Source organism: Tetrao urogallus, assembly GCF_951394365.1.
Source record: "Tetrao urogallus genome assembly, chromosome: 3".
Classification (NCBI taxonomy): domain Eukaryota; kingdom Metazoa; phylum Chordata; class Aves; order Galliformes; family Phasianidae; genus Tetrao; species Tetrao urogallus.
In genome coordinates, this window is record NC_136815.1 from 27540934 (window position 1) to 27563615 (window position 22682).

The 22682-nt window shown below is 43.1% G+C and overlaps 1 protein-coding gene across 1 annotated transcript in view; it reads left to right on the plus strand.

The window, feature by feature from the left end:
* ZNF704 (zinc finger protein 704) overlaps positions 1-21963 on the plus strand; it is a gene marked incomplete at both ends in the record, with an annotated part of 78022 nt that extends 56059 nt beyond the window's left edge. The window contains 7 exons of the mRNA XM_079533651.1: positions 4030-4133; positions 8461-8693; positions 11553-11653; positions 13500-13761; positions 16655-16759; positions 20031-20125; positions 21852-21963. Of these exons, the coding sequence (XP_079389777.1) occupies positions 4030-4133; positions 8461-8693; positions 11553-11653; positions 13500-13761; positions 16655-16759; positions 20031-20125; positions 21852-21963 (1012 nt within the window). The remainder of the gene's footprint in view (positions 1-4029; positions 4134-8460; positions 8694-11552; positions 11654-13499; positions 13762-16654; positions 16760-20030; positions 20126-21851) is intronic.
* Positions 21964-22682: the final 719 nt, after the last annotated feature.

Below are 22682 nucleotides of genomic sequence, written 5' to 3' on the forward strand. Positions count from 1 at the left end.
AGAACAGCCAAGAAAGACACAGAAATAGGAGCTAGCCTGCAAATATTGCAAAGTTAGTGTGAAGAAGGATAATTGCATGTGTGGCCAATACAAGCATAAGCAGAAGTTCCTAGCTTCTAATTAGTGTGTCATATTGCTGTGTTTGTGCTTCAGATATCAAACAGCAGTTCTCTTTTCAGACGTGTAAATAGTAATTCTCCCTTATGTTTGAAGAAGTATCACTGTAGCACTGTAGTTATTTAATACATTCTCTGAAAATATTTCTGTTTTGCTTCATTTTTTACCACTGAGTGCTCGGGACCTCTGACTGTTTCTGTGAATCATTCTTTGGATAATAATCTCCCTTTTTTATAAAGCAGGTTAATTTTTAGTTTTCATAATCAACAAAACAATCAGAAACATCAGCAGCTAGCAAAATCAGTTTATTTATTTATCTGTACTGTCAGAAGTTTGAGTTCATCAAGGGTAACCAAGTATTATTGTAAATACAAGCTATTGCAAGGGTTAATAGCATTTTCAGCGCAGTGTGGTAGATCTCTAGCTGTTTCAGATATGTGAAGCTGCAGCCACATGCGTTGTTTCTCTTGCTGCTTCCTTGTTAGCATATTGCCTTTGTCATTAATGATGAAGAAACTTAAATTTGTTTTGATTGTACTCAAATGTAATGTAGGATTTTCCCTCCTTTCAGAACTTCTGCTGTTCCTAGTACACTGATTACAACAATTTGTTATATGATGAACTATATTTTTGCACTGCAAAAGGCTTTTTAACAACTTCTTTATCTGTCAGTATTGATACAGCGCTCGGTGTGACCACCTCAATGTCATGTACTTATAATCAGGTGGTGGAGGTAATAATTAAAGGTGGCTCTGTGTATGAACATTTAGAAGAGCACTATGGGAGGGAGAGAGCAGTTCTAATATACTGAACTATTTTTTCTGACTGTGACAGGTACTCATGCATATTCATATAGTATTTCACCAACAGAAGTGGTGACCCACTCCCGTCAGCTGGGTTTTGGATGGAGAGCAGTGGTGTCCAGCTAATGGCATAGTAGCATTCATTAGTAGAGTTCAGTCCCATGAGGAATCGTGGATCCTTGGGAGAGTCAGCTGTGGGATGTGACAGTGGGATGCTGGATGTTGTATCAGCCTCCTGATTCTCTGGCTGATAGCTGCCTTCAGGGGCATTTTGAGAGGACCAGTCAAAAAACACAAAAGCAAAAGGAAGTACCTCCCTCAGAGGCTCAGGTGGATCAGCTCAGCATTAAAACCCAAATGAGGGCTTGCAAGGGACTGCAGATGCTGCATGGGGTTGTGGTGGTGCTGCAGGAGGTTCTGCCAGAAGTCTCATGCGGAGCTGACCCTGGCCATCAGTGAGAGGCAGGTGGTTTGGGACACTTGCCTGGCCCTGGGCTTGCCCTCTTCTGTTCATCTTTTGGATCTTAAGTTCACATTGCTCTGAGAAAGATGGAGTTTCTTAAACGACTTTCAAAAAAGTGGTGGATTCATCAGCAAGACAGACTGAAGGTGTTAATGGGCAAGGATAGCATCTAAATTTAAGTTGAGCTCGTTTATTAAAGAAAAGGACTATTTTAAGATGATTTTACAACTGATTTAGGTTTCATTGTACTTAATAGTTGTTTAAACAATGCCAGAGATTATAACTTCAGTCTGCAGAAATTCACATTAGCTATAGTGGAATAAATGGTTTGTGAACAATCGTTTTGTAATGGAGCAGTTCTCCTTCCAGCTGAGAACACTGTTGAACAGCTGTGTGCAGATTCAGCTTTCCAGCACAGAAAGCTGGAAAAGAGTGGGGCAGTCTCAAGATTTCAACTCAGCGTGATGCTGACTGAATGCAGATGGCTTAAGTGGTTCCTGTCTTCAGTTCTGTGCTTTGCCTGTGTCTTGAAGGCTGCTGCTATTCCTCCAGCAGTGCTGGCTGAATGACGCATGCAATGTCTGTTTACATTTATTAGCCAAACTGTAGAAGTGCGTTTGGGAGCGGATTCACATCAGGCACCACTTGTAGCTGCTGCAGTTGTTGTGGCTGGGAAGTAAGAGCGCATCATTGCTAGGCTGCTGAGAGCATCTGAAGAGCAGGAAGTAGTGAAAATGGCTGGAATTCAAAATGGGTTGTAGGTAGTGAGGTTGTATTTACTTGGGCCTTCCATATTGAAATGTTACATTCATCAGGTAAAAGAAAAGCGTTCCTGTAACTGTAAGGGCATTCAGAAATGGAGGGAGGTCTCGTGGCTATTCCTGGCCTTTGCTTACATGTGAAAATGTTCATCTTGTGCACAGATGCACTTGCTTACAATTTGGGGCATCACTGACACCAGGCCAGAGCAAAGGGTGGATTTTGAAAGCGACAGTGTGAGTCACCGAGAGAAGACAAATGCAGCAACACAGAAGAACCAGAAAAAGTTAAATGTATAGAATATGTGGAGTAACTTTGTGTTTGGGATTAGCTCTGGGTCTGGAGACTCCGAAATCCTGACACCACTGGCAAATACTTGCAGCAAGTGCTGTTGCGTGATTTTGCAATTCTGCAGAGGCCCGGAGAGAAGCACGTTAATCCTGTTGCCACACACAGGGCAGTCTTGTTGGAAATCAGTGTCACTAGGGGTTGGCTTTCCCAGCATGTCAAGAACCTGTGGTAGTTTCTTCCTCATCTATTGCAGAAGTGCAGTATCTCCATGTCATCTCTGAGGAAAAGTCTGCTGGGTGCAGAGGAATTCAGCATTCTAAGTGACACTGCAGGCAAGAGGAAGTGAAGGGTGATGGGTTCAGGTGTTCGTTGGTCACAGAAGGCATCTGAAACCTTTTCTTGTATTTGATGATGGCTGCTGTGGTCTTTGCAAAAACATTGGCTGAATGAAAGGGGGGATTTCTGTGGCTGTAACAAGAATGGAGCAGGATCAATCATCAGCGTCCAGTTCTAGGCACTGGTGTGTTAGGAAAGACAGTCATGAAGAGCTATGTTCTCTGGCATGGAAGGGTTCGTGGACATCCACAGGGTTCCATGCATCATCCAGAAAGCAGCTAGGCACTGTTTTGTGGAGCAAGTTGAGATTTACTCGGTGGAATATCAGGAGGTTTGGATCATAGCATAATTTCCTGTAAATGAGCCCTTTGCTTGATTTGAGATTGCTGCACACAGGTCGGTGGATAAAGTCAGCATCTGAAGTGTCAGACAGCTCTGTGTGCCATCTCAGCGTACCCCAGCTGGAAGCAAGTGGGAACAGTGGGTGGGGTTCCTGAAAGGGGACTGCAGCCCCGTCCTGCTCCTTTGGGTGACCAAGCTGCCTGGATTCCCCTGTCCTAAGGCAGTGGGGAGCCAAAGTCTGCTGAACCTGCTGGTTTGGCACTTTCGTTTGGATGCGTTGACATGGGCTGTCTGGTTTTCTGCCGATGTAATAAGCTGAATTAGTTCAGGTGCTGAGGCTGCTGGCCAGGCAAGGACCACCCTTTGCAGCATCACTTCTGCAGTCACTGTTAGCTCATGGCTGGTGGTGTTTGAATAGATGCTGTAAAACCAAAGGCCAGCGCAGGTGGAGAGAGCATGGGTTGCGTGTGTGGGTTTGAAATAATGAATAGTCTGATTAGGAAAAACTTAGGATTAGAGAAAGTATTGGAGAGCTAAGAGCATTGGGATGGAGCAACAAAGAAAAAACATCATCCCTCCACTCTGGTTCCTGCGGAGAGCAGCTTTTAGCATGTGAATAGCTGCAGTTCTGAGAAAAGGGAACAGAGTCAAACTAATGGAGGATCACAGTAATCCTGACAACTTTCTCTGAAGACATATTCTCTTCTCTACTGCTTTTTCCATTAACAGTGAGCTGGTTTGCATAAAGTAGGTGCTTAATGTGTTCAGGTTGATGGAGGAGGAAATCTTGCAGTATCTTGCTTGCTTTGGTCGCTGTGCTTTGCTGTCCTAGGGTTTGGTTTGGTGTTCAATGGCCAGAATGCTAACGATTGAAATAGTTGCTGATGTGCCTCCTGCCTTCCCTTTGCTGTCTTCTAGAAAATCTCCAGAAGAATTGGACATGGATAAAGTGACAGCAGCCATGGTACTGACCAGTTTATCCACCAGCCCTTTGGTTCGCAGCCCTCCCATCCGGCCCAACGGTAAGCCTTGTTGTGCTGAAAAACCCACACCTGGGAATGGAGGACAGCTGGTGCAGGGGGGCAGGGAGCTGAAAGGAGAAGAGTGGCTCTGCTTGCTGGCATAACGGTCTGCTAGCAGCACTGGGAGCTGGTTGGCAGGAGTTGTAGTGCAGTGGAGGAGAAGGCAAGAGAGGCTGGAAAGTAGTAATGCTGGGATAGCACCAAGATGCAGGCCATGAGTAAAGGATGGGTAGAAAGGAGAAGGAAGTGTTTCCTTCCCAGTGAGCTGCTCCGTGAGGTGGGAGGTGCCCTCTGACCAGGAAGGAGAGGAGAGGGAACAGGTGCCACGGAGCCTTCTGTCCTCACTGAGGCTCTGCCTGTCTGAACAGTGTGTCTGCAGTTGCTCGTACACAGTACACGTACCAGCAGTTGCTCCTGCCCATACAGCACTGAGATGGGCTGTTCCTCAGCTCTGTGATGAGCTGAGGAGTCTGTGGGCTGCAGCCCTTGTCTAACATCTGTGTGGTACCGGCCTGCAATGGCAGGGCTCTGCTTAAGGCTGGGGTCTGCAGTTCCTGCCCAGTTTATCTGTGCTCTCTACAGCTCTGGGGCCTGCTGTCAGACCCATAACCCCTTACAAGGCTGCTTAATTCATGGTGTAACACGAGGCACCCAGATAAAAACTCACAAGAAGTACGTGATCATAGTAGAAAGGCTAAGGAATTGTGATTAATCTATGAAAGCTTGGCTGGAGGTACAAGAGGTGGTTAAAACAGATACATTTTAAGGACTAATCTTAAATGAGGACCCCTCATTAGGATGTATCAGCATTGTTTGTATGACGCTGGCTTTTCTTATTCACTTGCAGCTTTTAAAATAGATGCTGACTGTACTCCTGCTGTAAATGAGTGCTAAGAGGAATACTTACAGATTGTAGTTAATAGGAATGTACTCTTTGCAGGTCTCACTGTTGCCGGGGATGACCCTCTGAAAGGCATTATACTTAGCAGACTTTGTAAGGGCAGGTAGTGACAGGATGAGGGGAAATGTCTTCAACTGGAAGAGGAGAGATTTAAACTAGATATTCAGAGGGCATTCTTTACTGTGACTGTAGTGAGATGCTGGAACAGGTTGCCCAGTGAGCTTGTGGATGCCCCCAGCTTGGAAGCATTCAAGGCCAGGCTGATGGGGCTGTGAGCAGCCTGGTCTGTAGGGAGGTGTCCCTGGCTATAGCAGGCGGTTGGAACTAGGTGATCTTAGGGGTCTCTTCCAACTTCAACCATTCCATGACTCTAAGATTCTATGATTAAGTGTAATCTTTGAGGAATGCCCCAGTTTTAAAGGAATTTATATGAGCGTTATGGGTTGTTTCTTTTTTTTCCCCATTTCTTTGCAGAAAATGTAAGCTTTGTCCATTTAGCTCAGTAGCTGGAAGTGTAGCTGTGAGAAGCCATGGATGCCATCTGTGTTGTGGCATGCACCTTCCAGGTGTTTAAAACCAGCACTGTTTATTGCTCATCACTGCTGTGATGAGCCGTGAGGAGGCTCTGATGGTGGCAGCCCTGTGGGATCAGAGCAGCTGGGGCACACTGGGGTCCCGTTAGCAACCCTGTCATGGTCTGGTGTTGCTTGTGGGGCAGAGCGGTGTCAGTCACCTCTGGCAGGCCGAGCAGGTGGCAGCTCCCAAAGTGCACGTTAGCTGGCATGGCTTGGTTGGGAAGATCTTCCAAAGAAGCCTCTTTGAATTACTAAGAACTAAATGGTAGCTGATAGATGCATTTGATACTTCTTTATGCAGGCGGAGTGCTTGATTTGATATTCTTCACATAGACTGTTTGCATCTTGCCTGAAATCTGGGAAGCCTGAAAAAGCGATACAGATATTTTCAGTAGTCAGAGAAGATTTTGAAGCTGTTGTTGAGCACGTTCTCCCTGAATATCTTAATATTTCCCAAGTGGAAGCTTACTAAAGATTTCAATAAAAATGCAAAGATTGGATAATTTAAAACTCACTTGGTATGGCAAGGCTGGGCTCTGCTCTTAGCAGTATGAGGTACAAACCTAGTAATGATGAATTCCTTGTACATCCTTTCCCCTCACAAAAGAGGCAATAAGCAGCAGTAATTACAGGAGCATTTCTTTTAATATAAATTCTTTAGAATTTTGCCTGGAAGTAAAACAAAATAATGATATTGGCATTAATGTGAAAATCCAATCTTTGCTGGAATTACTGGGTGTGATTGCCCACAAAAATTGGATCAGAGTTTGGCCCTTGTTTCTCTGCAGCTGAGTAATGCTTGGTCTGGTTCTCTTTCACGCAACTCCAGCAATGTGAAAAGAGCACCAAAGTAAGAGTAAGTTGCATTTATTTATATATTGATCTCCTTTACATTGGCAGATTTGTTGGTATTAACGAGAACCAGTGTTTGTTTTCTTTTTTTCCTGTTGTCAGCCTTATTCATATTTCACACACTACTTTTAAGGCGTTCTCTTGATCTAAATCTCTTTCTCAGTAAGGTGAGGAGGAGCTAGAAACACTGAGAATACAAAGTTCCACTGTAAATGTGTCAGAAAGTAGTAGTTGAGAGAGTGCTGTTTCCTTTGTTTATTTGAACAAATGGAAATTTTAAACTATGCGAAGTTCACAAGTTGATACCAGATGTATTTCTTGGCTTTGGCCAGCAGCTCAAGTACAGATACTTACAAGAAGCAAAGCCTACCTCGATTACAGTCATGTGAAAGCTCAGAAGTCTGTAGCTGTGAGTCAAAACATTACCTTTTCGTATGGTAACTTATTAGCTACAGGAAATGTATATGTCCTTTTGCAAACAGGATTTATTTTTTCAGGAAAAGTGGGGTTTGTCATCAGTGCCCTCTGTCAGTAAGTGCATGGATTTGGCTACTGACTGTGCAAGGAAGTATTCTTACATGTGTGCTTACGTGATGAAGCACCAAATTCAGTTTTATGAGCAGCTGATGTTAATGATTAAAGGTTTCATCCAAAACCAACTGAACCAGGTGTAACAGTCATTTGTTTAAGTGAGATTGGGGTAAGGCTTTGGTAGCAGTTGGCAGATGTTATTTTTTCTTGCTGATGTCATTAGTTAAATTTAACTGTAAGAAATTGGAAAGGAATGAAGGAGTGACTTCTGCAGAACTCTTAAAAGCAGGCAGAGACTTGAAAAGACTCCGTCTTGCACTTAGAATGAATAATGTTTCTTCAACAGCTAAAATCTTACATCGTTGCCAGCTCTGAAGTTGGGTATTGCACAATGCTCAGACACCTGTGGTGCCACTGGGTAAACTCCTGATGCCTGAGTTCTGGGGAAAGCTCACCAAACCATCCATGCACACGTGTGCATAGATGCTTCCTGAAGCTTCCTATGGTGTCTGGCATTGCACTGCTGGATGTGCTCAGTCCACACATTTGCTGGTGACCCCAGCGTTTCTCTCCTGCCAGAGGCCCTTTAGGGGCTAAGAAGAGTGACATGCCAGCATTTAGCTCCTGAGGACCTCAGCACGTGAAATACAGCTCAAATCATGCCTCGGACTGCAAAGGCAGTGCTTTACTCCCACCTGCCACGTCGTGGAGTGACCTGTGGGCTTGGGGGTCTCTTACAACCTAATGCCAAGGTAGCTGCTGCAGTGAGGGAGGGCTACCTGCAGCAGATAGGTGAAAAAGCAATCCAAAAACACAAAAGCCACATCTGAAACCCCACGCCTGTATTAAAAAAGGCAAATCCTTCTGAGGATATGTACCACCTCCATTACACTGGAGTCAAAATAGATGGAGGTGCGCACACTGGCAGATAACAAGAAGGCAGTGAGAGTGCAATTATGGTCTCCTGTGGTGTTTCAGTAGTTGGATGATGATTCTGTTTTCACAGATGCAGTCGGTGTCCTGGGGCTCACAACTTGTGTCCTCCTCCTGGGGTCTCTCTCCTCTTTGTGGTGCAGTGGTTTGGAGCTTGCCCTTACGTCCCACTGCAGTTGTGTGTTCGTGGTTAATAGTTGGGAATGTATTTGAATGTTTTTCCTTGATTGTGCATGCAGTATCTGAGTGCTTGTTGCTGTTTACGCTCTAAAGCAGGTTATTTGCCCAGAATTTGTTTAAAAACAAAAATGCTTTTTTTTCTAAACTACAAAATCAAGTGTGGAATCTGGATGTTGACAAATGTAATCTGCGTGCTGTGGGATAGATGTAATTGTCCCCTCTGCGTCCAAGGCTTTCACTTTTCTTTATTTCTTTATCCAGTTAATTGCTACCATTGTATTTAAGCATCAGATAAAAGAACTCCTTAGCCCTAAGGTGATACTGTTGTAATGACAGCTTTTGTTGTTCTTGACAGAATCCCTAAACGGATCTTGGAAAGAAGGAGGATTTGTGCCTTCTAGTACCAGCAGCAGTGGATACTGGAGCTGGAATGCTCCCAGTGACCAGTCCAACCCATCCACCCCATCTCCACCTCTGTCAGCTGACAGCTTTAAAGCTTTTCGAACACCTTCCCAGCCAGATGATGGCATTGATGAAGCTGAAACAAGCAACCTTCTCTTTGATGAACCCATCCCTAGGAAGAGGAAGGTTAGCCTCCTGTTAAATTCCATGCCCATAGGCAAATACAGTGTCAGTAGACTTACTGTGTTGTGAGAAAGGAACACCTCACCTACAGAGAGCTCTGTATGCATGCATTCCCTCCTTGGCATTCAGTGAACATAGGTACTGAGCCTAGTCACTGTGCCTAGCTCAGCCTAGTCACCTGCTGCACGTGCCATCAGCACCACATATTTGCTAGCAGATGGTGAGGTTCTGCTGATCCTCCTGCTCAGAAAACAGTGATTTCCAGAATGTGTTGCCTCTGGCCAATCAAGGGATTCTTCCCAGTTCGGCAGATTCTTTGTGTGAAGGATGCAACAGGTAGCCTTTACGTGTCATCACAAAGGCTGCACGTGGCCTTGATATTTCTTGTTCCATGGAAGTGCTGTTTGTCTGACAGTGTGTCAAATACCTTAATACTGTGATGCTTTCACTGCACAAACATATGGGGTGACAAAAGGAGAGGGAGGTCAAACCTGATGGCTTTTGATACAGCATTGGCAGTGGCCAAATTCATCCTTGGTAGGAGTCTGCAAAAGCAGACTAAATAAAACACTGAGTAAAAAAAAAAAAAAAAAAAAAAAAAGTCCAAAAAACCGAAAAGGCACCTTTATGCTAGCAAGCAGGCTGCTCTTGGAGAGAAAAAGAAAACAAAGACATGGCACTGGTCCAGGTTCTCTTCCCTCCCAACACAACAGGACAGGTTTTGCATAGCAAGATGGGAAAGGACTTTATGCAAGGGGGAGAGAAAGAATCTATTCTTCCATAGTGACACTGGTTCTGAGTCAGTCTGGGGCAGTTAATTGCTTCACCACCAGCAGGAGGAAGTTCTAATGATTGTTTAAACGTGTTCAGATTTATCTTGTTGCTCCAGAAGTTGCTTATTTGCTGACCAACGCTGTTCTGCCCTTGTTTGTGGGAGAGGGGTGGTTAAATGTTTTTGCTTTTTTCTGAAAGGGAAAGAAAATATTTTGGAGGACACATTTATTAAAATAAATCAGAAGTTGGAGCTGGTTGTTAAACTAAAGCAGACAGTTTTGGATTGTGTGAGACAGGAGGAGTAGGAATGCAGAAGCGTGCTGCTTTGCCTTTTACTTGTCAATTGAAGTGATGCTTATTATCATCACTGCTATTGTTGGGCCATGATTAGACAGATGGTTTTACAGCTGCCATCTTTATTGTTATGTAAGTTGCCTGTGAGTATTTCTATTTATGTACTCACCACAGATACATTCCACTGTCTCTTCCTGTTCCCATGGATTTTGTTCTGAATGGCAAATGTTTATCTTTGATAAATAATAACATTACCTGCCAAACTTTGTTACAGTTTAACTGCATTTCCTGCACTTTTTTTTTTAATTCTGATCCCCGCATGGTACTTTATCTGAGTACATCTTCACACGTTTAGAAAGTGAAATGAAAATGTTCTGGTTAATTCTTACTTAGGGCTTCAAAATCAAAAGGAATAAGTGTGGAAATAGTAATTGATAACCTTACTTCGACTCATGAAAGTTTTTTCCATTGCGTGTTTCAAAATGTCACATTAACAACCACATTCCAGTAAGAATCACAAAATCATAGAATGGCTTAGGTTGGAAGGGACCATCCAGTTCCAATCCTGTGCCTTGGGCAGGGCTGCCACCCACCAGCTCAGGCTGCCCAGGACCCCATCCAGCCTGACCTCACACGCCTCCAACGATGGAACATCCACAGCTCTGGGCAGCTGTGCCAGTACATCACCACCTTCTGAATAAACAATTTCCTCCTAACATCTCACCTGAATTTTCCTTCTTTTGGTTTAAAGCCTTTACTTGCTTAAAAGTTCCCATTACGGTAGTAGTCCCCATAATTCCCCACCAGATCTTCTATCCGTTATTTTCTTAAATAAAAGTTAAAGTCTGATGATGCAGTTGGACTCGTCAGAAATGGCAGCACGGTTTATGTTCTGTATTTCTGCCCTGCGATATTTCATTTGGTTATACTAAAATTTGCACATTCCCAGCATGGACAGTAAAGCTAAAAATGCAGTAGAGATAGATTGTTTTTGCCATCTAATCAGAGAGAGCTGTTGAACCGCTCTGTGTTCATAAAGATGCGCCTGGTGTTGGGGATGCCATAGGGGAGCTCCTGTGAGGTACGTGGGAAGTGTAGTCTTCATGTTGTCATGTGGCTGGTGGAGATTTGTTGTTTCTTAAGCTGATTACTGCAATCAGCTTTTGCTTTGACAGGCCAGCAGCTGAGATTTTTTTGAAGTCCTGCTCTGTTATCTTTATAGCAAATGCTGAAATTTATCATGTACTCCAGTGCAATTCCAGATGATCCAAAGCGAACCAATCACGAGGCTGATTTCTGTTGAAGACACAAAGGAAGCATGTGCTCGTCTCTAAGGATATGCTTGTTTTTTTAATTGAATGTTATCTGGACATAATTACTTAATCCTACGTGTAGCTTTTGAAATAATGCATTCTGTAGTATTAGAGAAAATGATTTTTGGGAAGCCCAAATTATTTAGGCATTAACATTTTAAATCAGAAATGTATAAAATTGGTTTCACTTGAGGGACTTGAAACTGGAATGGGCAAATTAACAACAAGCCGTGCCAGAGAGCAGGGGGAGGTAAAGCTTGGGCACAGGCCACTCCTTTCTCTGCACTTTGTAGAACCCAGTGGGATTGTGCTGTTAGCTGAGACATGGCACTGTTAGAAATGGGGAGTTAGAGGCTGTAGGCATTCAGCGATTGATTCGGCTTACAAATAAGACTGTTTTATAAGTCTGTGTTTGGTTTGGGTTGCTTTCTCCTTCTTCTGTCCTCCTTGTGACTAAGAATACATTGCTCTCTTGTTTCAGAACTCAATGAAGGTGATGTTCAAATGCCTGTGGAAAAACTGTGGAAAGGTACTGAGCACAGCTGCAGGGATTCAGAAACACATACGGACCATCCACCTCGGGTAAGAGACCGCTGCCTTCAGAAATCAAAGGGATTTGCTGTGCTTTGCCTGGGAGATGACTGAATTATCCCTGTCTTTTCTAAGATCCGAAGGTTTCTGGAGTAGTTGAGGAGCAATGTGTAGAGGTGAACAGAAACTTCTTCCGAAAGCAAAGCACTTTCTTTTCCAAGCTTTAGTGAACTTTGCTAGAAGGTCGCAAGAAGCTGTGATCACACTGTGCTTCCCCCAGCGGCAGCACAGCTCAGAAACATTTGATGGAGAATTGTTTCCAGTAATGCCTGCTCTCTGCTTGTCATGTCCAGTCTGCAGCTGGGTGAAAGATGGCAGGTTTCATGGTGCTGCATGAGTACTTTCCAGTTTTGTTTCACATTGAATTGCATTCTGAGTCAAAGCAATTAAGAAAACCGAAAATGAAACCAAGCTGCTAATTCCATGTGTGTTTATTTGGACTAGAAGCAAAAGCTAATGAATCTTGTATGACATGAGGTTTTTTGAGAGCTTTAGTTTTCAACTAAAATCTCCTGTGCAATTCACTGAGTGACCTAGCTGTTTAATATATTAATTACATGGAGACCCAGTGCTACCTCACAGTGTTAGTGAGCAGGCAGTCTGGGAGACAGTCTGGACATCATGGCAATGGAAGGGGGAAGGGTGTCCAGGTGTTGCCTTACATGCATATGTAATTGAATCTTTTTTCTCATTTCCCTTCTTTGTGGTCCTCACCTGAGGGTTATGCGGATGTATGTGTTGTGTAAGTCTGTGTTACCCAGTGCTTATAAATTAAAAGTGACTGCGAGTTGTAGTCTGGCATGGAGCTCTGGGGGGTTGTGCAACAGTGCTAGTAACTGGTGTTGGGCTCAAGTTCCAAAGACTGAAGCTGTCAGAAAAAATCTCTTTCAAAATGCAGTTATATTCTTTTTGCTTCGTCCTTTGTATTGCTGGGACATCTTTTGAATGGCATGGGGCAGGGAGAAGAAAACAGCAGAGCTTCCTATATGGAAGATTCAGGACAAAAAAAAATCACGTATGAGCTGTGAGGTTGAATTTTAACAACGTGAGTGTTGGGAATGTGCTAAAATAGTGGTTTGTTTGGGAGTTCCTGATAATGTGTAGACTGTCAGGAATAATTGCTTGTGACTGGGCTGCTTCATGCCCAGCATTTGTTGTTTAGCACACAGCAGGTGGGGCCAGGGGATGCAGGGACAGGCAAGCCTCTTGCAACTCCTCCCTCGGTAAGTCTGCAACTGAAGGTTAGGACCAGACAGTCCAGCATGGGCAAGCCAGCCCTTAAGTGTCCCTTCTGTGCCCATGTTGGAGTGAGTCGTATGGTGAGACTGTTACTGAGCAGCTATTCTATTAGGCCAAGGAAAGTTACAGAAAACCGTGTCCAAAACGATATTTGACTTAAGAAACTAGTGATAAGATAATAACTTATTTCCTGTTAGGTTAGCAGGGTTTATCTTGCCCATGCTTGCTACCTTTAAATGCCCTTTTGTGGCTGCTTTGTCATTTATGAAGTTAAAGTGCTTTGAGATTCTTGTTAACTTCAATAGTCAGCAATCGGAAGCAAGTACTGCTTGATATTTATGCTGAGGCATAGAAGTTAAACATCAAGTCCAAGGTCAAAGAATTAGAAGAAATAAAGTTTAAATTTCTGCTTCTTTTCCCTTCAGACTGGATAATTTTCTTTTCCTCCCTAGAGTCAGATCTCTGATAAGGTAGGAAGAGTTAAAACTGGAAATACTAATTAATTGACAGCATGAATATATTTGCTTATGCATCTAGAACTTAAAATACAGCTTAAGGCTCTTGCTTTCATTTAATCAGTTCCTTTTTCTTGATACAGACGCGTAGGAGAATCTGACTACAGTGACGGAGAGGAGGATTTTTACTACACAGAAATCAGGCTCAACACGGACTCAGTAGCTGATGGCCTAAGCAGCCTTTCACCAGTCTCTCCATCTTTAGCATCTCCTCCTTCCTTTCCCACCCAAGACGCAATCCGTCCTGAAACTTCCTGTGCCAAAACTGAGACTAAATTGATGACACCTCTGAGCCGCTCAGCTCCTACCAACCTCTACCTCGTACACACGGACCATGCTTACCAGGTAATGCTGCTGAGGGTGAGCTCCACTCACTGCACTGACTTCATTAATGTAGAAGAAGATGTCTGAATACTGTGTTTAGATTTTGAAAAGCCAAGCTTAGTTTTAGCGAGTCAGAGAGTTTCATAGAGCAAGAACAGTTAATGGGGCTTGTTTCATTTAAACCATATGTCCACTTCTGGGTTAGTTCTTGCTGCTCTCACCACAGCCAGTGGACTTTTGGGTACAATCTTCCAGTCGTGTGTAGAGTCATTGAATTGCTCAGGTTGGAAAAGATCTTCAAGATATCAGGTCCAACTGCAACCTAACCATACTATCCTCACTCTGACAACCCTCTGCTAAATCGTGTCCCTGAGCAGTACAGGTGCATGCTTCATGTTGAGAAGAGTTGCTCTGTGTATTCCACTGCCTACTCAGTTATTTCTCCAATGACCATAAGAAACGCCTAAGGTGACGTGTTCTCGTGTGATCTCCTGCATTGTAAACAATCTCTATCAGTCAGCTAAATCCCTCCCAGAGTGTTAGCTCTGCTAATACTGAACGTCTGGAAGCAAGTACCCGAAACATGCTAGGAACAATTCCTTTCCTCTGCTGTGTGCAGCATGAGATGTCAGTTTGCATATGTGAAGTAGAGCAGGAAAAATGAAAAGAACGTATGTGATACCCTCCCACTCTTAGAGATAATTCTTTACAAATGGGAAAACTCCAGTCGTATCCAAGGTGCTGTTCAAAAAGCTTCCAGCTAAGTTCAGACAGAAGGCATTAATTGGGAAAGTGCACTAAAATTTGGTATGTTTTGGTCTGGATGCCATATGAGAAAATACAAATTGAGACTTTGAAGTGGTGTGGTCCATGACCTGCGTATGCACTGGAGAACTGAACTCTTAAATTTGTCAGGCGCAGTAACTCTTGTATACAGCATTGTGCAGATAAAACCCTTCTGTTGTTTGTCTGGAACAGCATAGTTTGATCTCCCACGCACTTTGGAAAGCATGAGTGGAAGTCTGGGACCTCAGGTGGGAGCTGCATCAGGTAGTGCAGCAGCCTGGGCACTGATGAAGCCAGCTAAGAGAAGCCCTGCCTCTCCCATAGTGAGGTACCAGATCCTGGCCGCTCGCTTCATCTGGGATTTGTAGGGTTTTTTTTGCCATGTTCTTTCCTGCTGTATGAAGACTCACTCAATCCTCCTTTATATAGCAGAGAAAGGATATGTCAGCCCTTTCCAATTTTTTCCAGCCTTTGAATAACACACTTGATTAAGGAAATTCTGTTTGAAATGTTTCAACTGCTTGAATTGGATTTGGACTGATGTATTCCATGGTATCATACTGCATGTGCCTGAACCCTACAAGTGCCTCCTTGTCACGTTGCTCCATTTTGAGTACTTCATTTTATCAGTGAGGAGCGACCCTGTGCGTACTGCATAAGGCATTCTCTTGAACTGAGGTCCCTGTTCCAGTTCCCGTTCAGGTTTTCTTTGCCAAAGAAGCAGCTTATGTGGAGCAGATCAGTGGGATGCAGTGTTCAAGTCTCCAACCCAACCAGGGGAGACACCCCACCACGTGGAGTCACTGTATTTTTCCTGTTGCCTTTCAGTGAGGTTTTTCACTGAACTCAGCAGACATGTGCTTCCTCGGGGAGTTGATGTGTCTGTATTTAACCTCTTGGAACTGCAGCCTCAGCAGCATCGGGAGCATAGCTGCAATAGATGGAATCATTCAGTGGCCTTGGTTTCTTCTGCTTGGAGAGATTCCAGAGAATTGCTTCAGCAATTTGCTCCAAAGAATGTTTTTAATGGGAACAATCAGATAGCAGTTTGTCATCGCTCCTTCTCTTCAGAGTGGTTCAGGGAAGCAGTTAGGTGACTCCAGCAGCCTCAAACACAATCTCTATGTAGATAAATGCTTCGTGTTGCTAAGAAAGCTCATTTTTAAGAGCAAATTCTTTATAAATTTTAATCAACAAGTCTTTTATTTTTGGGGGGAGGATGAAAGCTTGAATCTCAGGAGTCAAGGGAAGCCTGTGTTGATAATTGTCGCACTCCTGCCAGAGTAAATGTGAGGTAATGTGAGGTTACAAATTTCCTGACTCTGTCAAGTGAACAGGGATGCAAAATGATGGAGGAAAGGAATTCCAGGGGGCACAAAGCCAAGTGAGAAAAACTGAGGGAAGACATAAGATGAAAAATACCAAACAATCCTAAACTGAGCTTGTTGAGGATTGCAAGCCGGGTATTACTGGGTGTTACAACCAGATGGAGGGAAGGTGAGAGTTCTTTGTACTGAAAGCGACCTTCAGATATTTGCTTTAGCTTCGGCTGTCATTGAATCCCAAGCTTCTTGTTTTTAATAAGAGCAGCTGTTCTAATTGGGATTAAACATTTGTCTGACGAATGAAAAATGGCCAATCCTTACTGTTAATGCTGTTGTCTGAAAGTCCTCTCCATCCAATCTTCAGTTACTTTAACCTGCTGTCACCAGTTTATATACTTCCTTGTTTATCACTGTGGGTAGGTTAATCATTTGTACTATTTTTTTTGCTGCCAACTGGCATTATTAAAACAGGGTTGTTTTTTTAATATGGTACTTGAGTTCATGTTTTTTCTACCATACCCAGGTTTTAAAGGTTTTGCATGGATTCTTGTGAGAGCTATCATCTTCCTCCAAACAGGGTTTTAACAAGAGCAGTATATAAACATGTTCCTTCCTTACTGGCTTATCTGTGATTATCCTTCTCAGCAACAGGGTAAAATGCTTGTCACTGTCAGCACCGTGAAGGTTTTTTCCACCTCTGAAGCTCTCCTGCAGATTTACAGTTTTAAGGAGTAAAAGATCCCTTGACGTGCTTTGGAAAATGAATGGTTCTTTTACTGGAATAATATTTTCTTTTCAAACAGGCCACTCCTCCAGTGAACATTCCAGGGTCAACTAAATTCACTCCCAATGGCAGTAGCTTTAGCATCTCTTGGCAGTCGCCTCCAGTTACCTTCACCGGCATCCCAGTAAGTGAATGACAAGAAAAAAGAAAAAAAAAAAAAAAGAAAGAAGGAAAAAAAAATATTGAAGAACTTTTTGTGTGTTCTCAGAGTATCTCATAACAGCAGTGATTTTGACAGAACAGGTACAGAAAAGAAATAAGTCAAGTTATGCCCCAGTTTGCTTGTGTGACTGACTGTAGCCCTCTTGCCAATCTCTTAAATGCAATACAGTGTTTTTTCTCTTTTTTTTTTTTTTTTTTTTTTTTTTTTTTTTTTTTTTTTTTGCCTTGGTGACCACAAGCAGAGAACTGGATTGATAGTATGTTTTTTAAAATACTTGTTTTTGAAAGAATTTTCGGGGAGGTGCAGAACCCGTCACTGCATGCTGCTTTTTCTGCCACTAAGAGATTGCTTATGAGGCTGGAGATAAAACTAACAAGGCAGTGGTTATGTTAACAGGGTAATTGGAACCAAGCAGCAGGGCTGTTATCTAAATGAACTCTGAAGATGAAGTATAGTTGAAAGGCAGCAGAAGGAAAGAAATAAAGTGGGAAGTCTGACCCCAGTAGGCTACAGGGATGTAGCCTCTACTGGCAGCAGAAAGTTCTGTAATTTTGCACAAAACAATGCATGTAATACATAAAGTATTTTTAATATTACTTTTAATATTAACATGTGGTGCAGCGTGACAACGTTTTAATGAAGTACTGGATGCAAAGTCAGCTCTGGCCCTTTCTTCACATAGATGGATAATGTACGAGGCCGTATTTTCTTACAGAACTGCAGAAATTTGTTGTTTGCTGAAACATAGGTTTCCAGTAGTCCAAACGTGAAGCAGTATAGGTGTGGATACTGTAGGGGGAGGTAAAAACCTTAATGAAAGCTTCAGAGGGATTAGGTGTCTAGTGCCTCGCATGGTGACTGCTAAGAATAAACGTAATCGCCGCCTTCAATAAAGGAAGATCTTTTATGTAACAAGGAGAAATAAATATATATCAAATTTATTCTGATTTTTATTAGAAAGCATTTTTTATTATAAATTAAGATTCCCTAATCATGAACTCACTTCATATGATAGTGTTTCATTTAATATTGTGCCTTCTGAATTTTTACAATGTATTGCATAACACACATTGCTCATTTAAAGATCCATATAGCTTTTTGTCCTACCACCAGTGAATATTAGACATGGTGATAACAGATGCTATTTCCCTCCCTTTTCTTCACCAAGTGAATCTCCAAAGCTTCTTAACGTCAACCTTTGGCAAATGTTGGAGATTTTCTCAGACTGTGGTATCCTGCAGGTCTGATAAAAAATGAAAGTGGCTGAATCAATTACACTGTGCTGTGCCAATGAATATTTATTAAGTTCTATCAAGGAACAACTCACAGTGAAAGACATCATGCTGTCAGCAATTTGAACAAGAGCGCCTCGACAGAGCGTGCTATCTGTGAAGTTCCTCGAGTATTTGATTTCACAACAATGGGGTTGATACACAGCAATTACAAAACTGGCTCCTTCTGCAGAGTAGCAGAAACTGGTGCCAGTAGTGTTGGGAATCTAAAAGTGCAATTATCCACACTGTAAATCAGACACATAAGCCGACAGGATTATACGTGTGTGTTGAGTTTGCTTGCTCAAGCAACAACGTTGAACCCTAGCTTTAGAGCTGACTCTTCTCAAGGGAATTCAAGAGATGCCAAATCGCTTTCACAGAATTGCGTGAAGATAGCAGTGATGTAGGTACGATTCAGAAATAATCCCAGTACAAAAACCTCGGGAAGCATTGATGATAGCAGAGTAATAAAGCACTCTGGGAACCATATGAACTGATTTATATGTGTCTGCTATGTAGGTCGTAGTAATGCCTCCTATTTATTTCCAGGGAACTCCAACAGATACAGAGAGCACCATGACACTATTTGATAGAGCACATTCTCAGCTAGAAAGGCATTTCTTTTGGAGCAGCCCTTGTAATATTTATAGGGCTGCCAGCCAAAAACAACCAACCAGTCCAACCTTTTAAGTTCATGCACACTTTCATATTCTGTCAGCAGTGAGATCATTTAAGAATTAAAGCCTTGCCTGTAGTGGGAAGTGATGTGTGGTAAGAGCAGATGTAAATACAAAGTGATGCTAAATAACTGCATATTAAATGAAAGTTGCATTTCGCTTGTGTTTTTTTAAGTAAATGACATATTGCCTTACAAAAGCAGGGCTGTGTTAATTCTCACCCTTGCAGTGAGTGCAACTGCTTTTGGAAAGCAGTAGTCATATAGTGGAGCTTCTCTGCCTCACACAAGGCTTACATACAACCAGCCTGTGACAGAGCCAGTGTAATACATGCTTTGCTCTGAGCACTGTGCATGCCTTTCTGTATGTATTTGGCCCCTGAGGTTAGGTGCATGTCCACAGCAAGCAAGGGAACTTAAGAGGGTAATTCCAAGCCATTACTTTCTGTCTTACCCATAATAGTTACAGGCAATTTTCTAAAATAGCTTTGGGCTACCTTTTTGGCTGGTGACAAACCACTGAGAAGTAAAAAATGGGTATGGATTTACAAAAGTATGTAGGCTACAAATTCTTTCATGTTACCAGCAGTGTGGGGATAGGATGAGTGTGTCGTGCATGCCAAGAGGGCTGTTGAACCAAGAAGGTTTACAGTGCATAGTAAAGGACTTAATTCAGTGCAGCTTGTTAGCAGCCGTGATCAGTAGGACTGTCTTGCACTCCCACTGAAACCTGGGGGGCTGCACTGTAACTGGCCTGCAGCAACCTCCCTTCTCCCAAGCTGTCCCTGCACAAGAGTCACAGGTTAGAGCAATGTAAAAAATCCCTTCATCTCACAAGAGATTATTAGTATTCATCTGAACACAGGCTGAGGTCTGTTTTTGTAATTATTTGAAACTGGAGAGTTTTAATAAGAGCCTTTCAGAGTCTTAAAAAGCATGAATGCATGCATTTGCTGTATTCCCCCAAACCTTAAGTGATGCTGCTCTGTACTCTGGCTTACTCTGCTTGGGTGACTAGACAGAGAAAAGCAACGTGGAGCTGATATCATGTACATATTTACACCTCCAGCTTCTTCAGACCTTTAAATTATTTGTGTTTGTATGCTGTTTACTGACCTCTCCTTGGTGTCTCAGCCACTGTGTATCACGAATTACTTTTTCTGGAAGCGGTTCTATCTGTGACAAACAGCAGCAGTTTGATTACCGTAGATTTAAAGGTGTGTTTCTATTGCATTCATATCTGCATGCAGTTCATAAGTGACCTTTTTGTCTGTATTGACAGGTCTCACCAACTCACAATCGTCCTGCCGGGAGTGGAGAGCAGAAGCAGTCCCACACAGTTCTTTCATCACCACCCAGAGTAGCGTTTGGATTGAGGTATGGGACCATTGGCTCCTGCTGACAGACCAGTAGCTTCAGACTCTGGGGGGTGTTTAGTGAACAAGATGTCGGTGGCCACAGAAAAAGAAGAACTACAGCACCAAGTGTGGTTGCAGTTGTCAGGTAGCTTCTTACTGGGACATTTCGGGATATCGTATCCATGCTTTTCATTAGCACCAAAAGTAAAGTTCAGGGGAAAAATGAGTTGTCGAGGAATGAAAAGGGCACAGACTGTGAAGGAGAACTGCAGGCCTTATGCCAGGTAGATCTGGAGTTCAGATGCACATCTAAACTCCCCTATAAAGCAGTGGTATGCAGATCCACAGTTCCAGTTGAAGCATCTTGAACTTCGTTGCTTTTTTCTCTGAAATGCTGCTGCATTAAAAAAAAAATCAAACTGCAATGCTGTATTTCTTCTAGTAAAGAAACTCTTCGTTTCTCACAGTCCTAAAAGGTGACTGAACCCTAAAAAGACAACAGAGAGCACTAGGAAGATTTTATGCTTTTCAGTTTCAGTGTGACTCTTGGATCATCACAAGTGCTATAAATGGAACTTGGGATGTTCCCAATTCATGGACTGTGCTTATTGTCAGTAATAAAAAAACTCATATATATGCAAGAGAATAATCACAAGGCAGCTCCTGTGTGCCATGCAGTATCTCATGCAGGTATTAAACAGTTGTGTTTGTACACTCATTTGACTTGAGGACTCTAGGTCTGGCAGCGCTGCTGTCATGAGCATTGGGTCCCTCCTTGTAGCATTGCTCCTCAGGTTTGCTATGTTTTGAGTAGAAAAGTTCCATTTTAACATTTATCTTAATCATTTTCTGCAATTCTCTTGTGAGCTTTAAGTAAGTATGGTGGTAGGATGGAATACATGACAATCACGGTGGCTTTAAAAGCAGGTACTGCCTGCCTTGCTGGTTTCAGGGAGGAAAAGAGCACACGTGAACACAGAATCACAGAATGGCCCAGGTTGGGAGGGACCTCAAGGATTGTGAATCTCCAACCCCCCTGCCACAGGCAGGGCCACCAACCTCCACATTTAATACTAGACCAGGGCCCCATCCAATCTGGCCTTGAACTCCTCCAGGGACGGGGCATCCACAGCCCCTCAGGGCTGCCTGTTCCAGCACCTCACCACTCTCATAGTAAAGAACATGTTGCAGCTGAGGGCTGAAACTTGTTTTTAATTGCCTGGATGTTGTTCAGTCTGTGAGCTCAGCAAACCACGCAGGAAGGATGTACAAACTTAGGAGCTGGCAGCTCTTCCTCTCTTTTGCATAGCTACTGCATGCCTACAGCCAAGGTCTGCTGCTGTGCACTGGGCAATGTATTTGTAGCGCAGCGCTACAGCAGAGAGCACCCGTGTGTGATGTGAGCCTGGCTGTGCTGTGGGATAGCTGTGGTTGTCCATTACACCTTGGCACTGCGTGTGGCTAAAGTAACACAAATGTAGACCAAGCTGAGCCTGGCTGAAGTATGGGCTGTGCACCAGCCTTGGAAGAGGGGAGCAGGCTCAGCAGCTACTGCAAAGGCTTCAGCCTTGCCGTGCATCTGCTTGCTTCATCGCTCTTGGTCAGCTCACATTTGCACCGCAGTCTCTTAGAAAGTGAGGCGTGCTCAGCTATCTGCACACCGCTGAACTCACTGTCCTGACCTGGGGAGGTGAGGCCAGGCTGCAAAACCGTAGTGTTAACGAGCTTCCCTTTCTGTCTGACAGGAAGCCGAGAGGGGAAGGGAAGAAGTGTCGGAAGGTCTATGGGATGGAGAACAGAGATATGTGGTGCACTGCCTGCCGGTGGAAGAAGGCCTGCCAAAGGTTCATCGACTGAAGAGCAAAGTTATGCAGAGGATTTAGGGATGGGGAAGGACAACGACAGGACCAGATTGCTACACCTGCACTGTATCACTTCCCGTTTCCCTCCAGTGATGTGGTGTTGGGATTTTTGTTTTATTATTTTTTGATTTGTTGGTTGTTTTGTTGTTTTTTTTTAACAAAGAGAGCTTTGTATTTCCAAGTGAAGCACTTGTAGCCAAGGAGAAGCACTAATTAAAACCTGTGTGGAGCAATAGAGCAAAAAAAAGTAAAAATAAAAAGCAAAACCAAGAACACGCAACAAAATTCTGTCTTACGAAGTATTGACACCGGAGCAGCTATCAGTGTTTTTCTGTGTTGGTTTTTTAAAAAAAAAAAAAAAAGGAAAAGTGAATTCCTTGCTAACTCTCTGAACTACTTGCTCCTTTGGGTTATTTTTAACCATTGCAGTCTCTTTGCTGCCAACATCTGTATTTGCTAAACTGGACATTTTTTCTTTTCCTGAAACGAAGATCTCTTTTTGAAAGCTTTCTAATAAACACTTCAGAGTCATATAAGCTACAGTTTACTCAACAAAAGCTGTAACTAAGACTGGAGACTGCTAAATAATTCTCCTGATACGAATGATCACGATGATACTATATTTTTGGAAAGGGGCTGTGGGAAGGAGTTGGGATTTTTGTTTGTTTCTTTCTAGGAGAAAAGAAAAGGTGGAATTTTCCTGAAGAACAAACT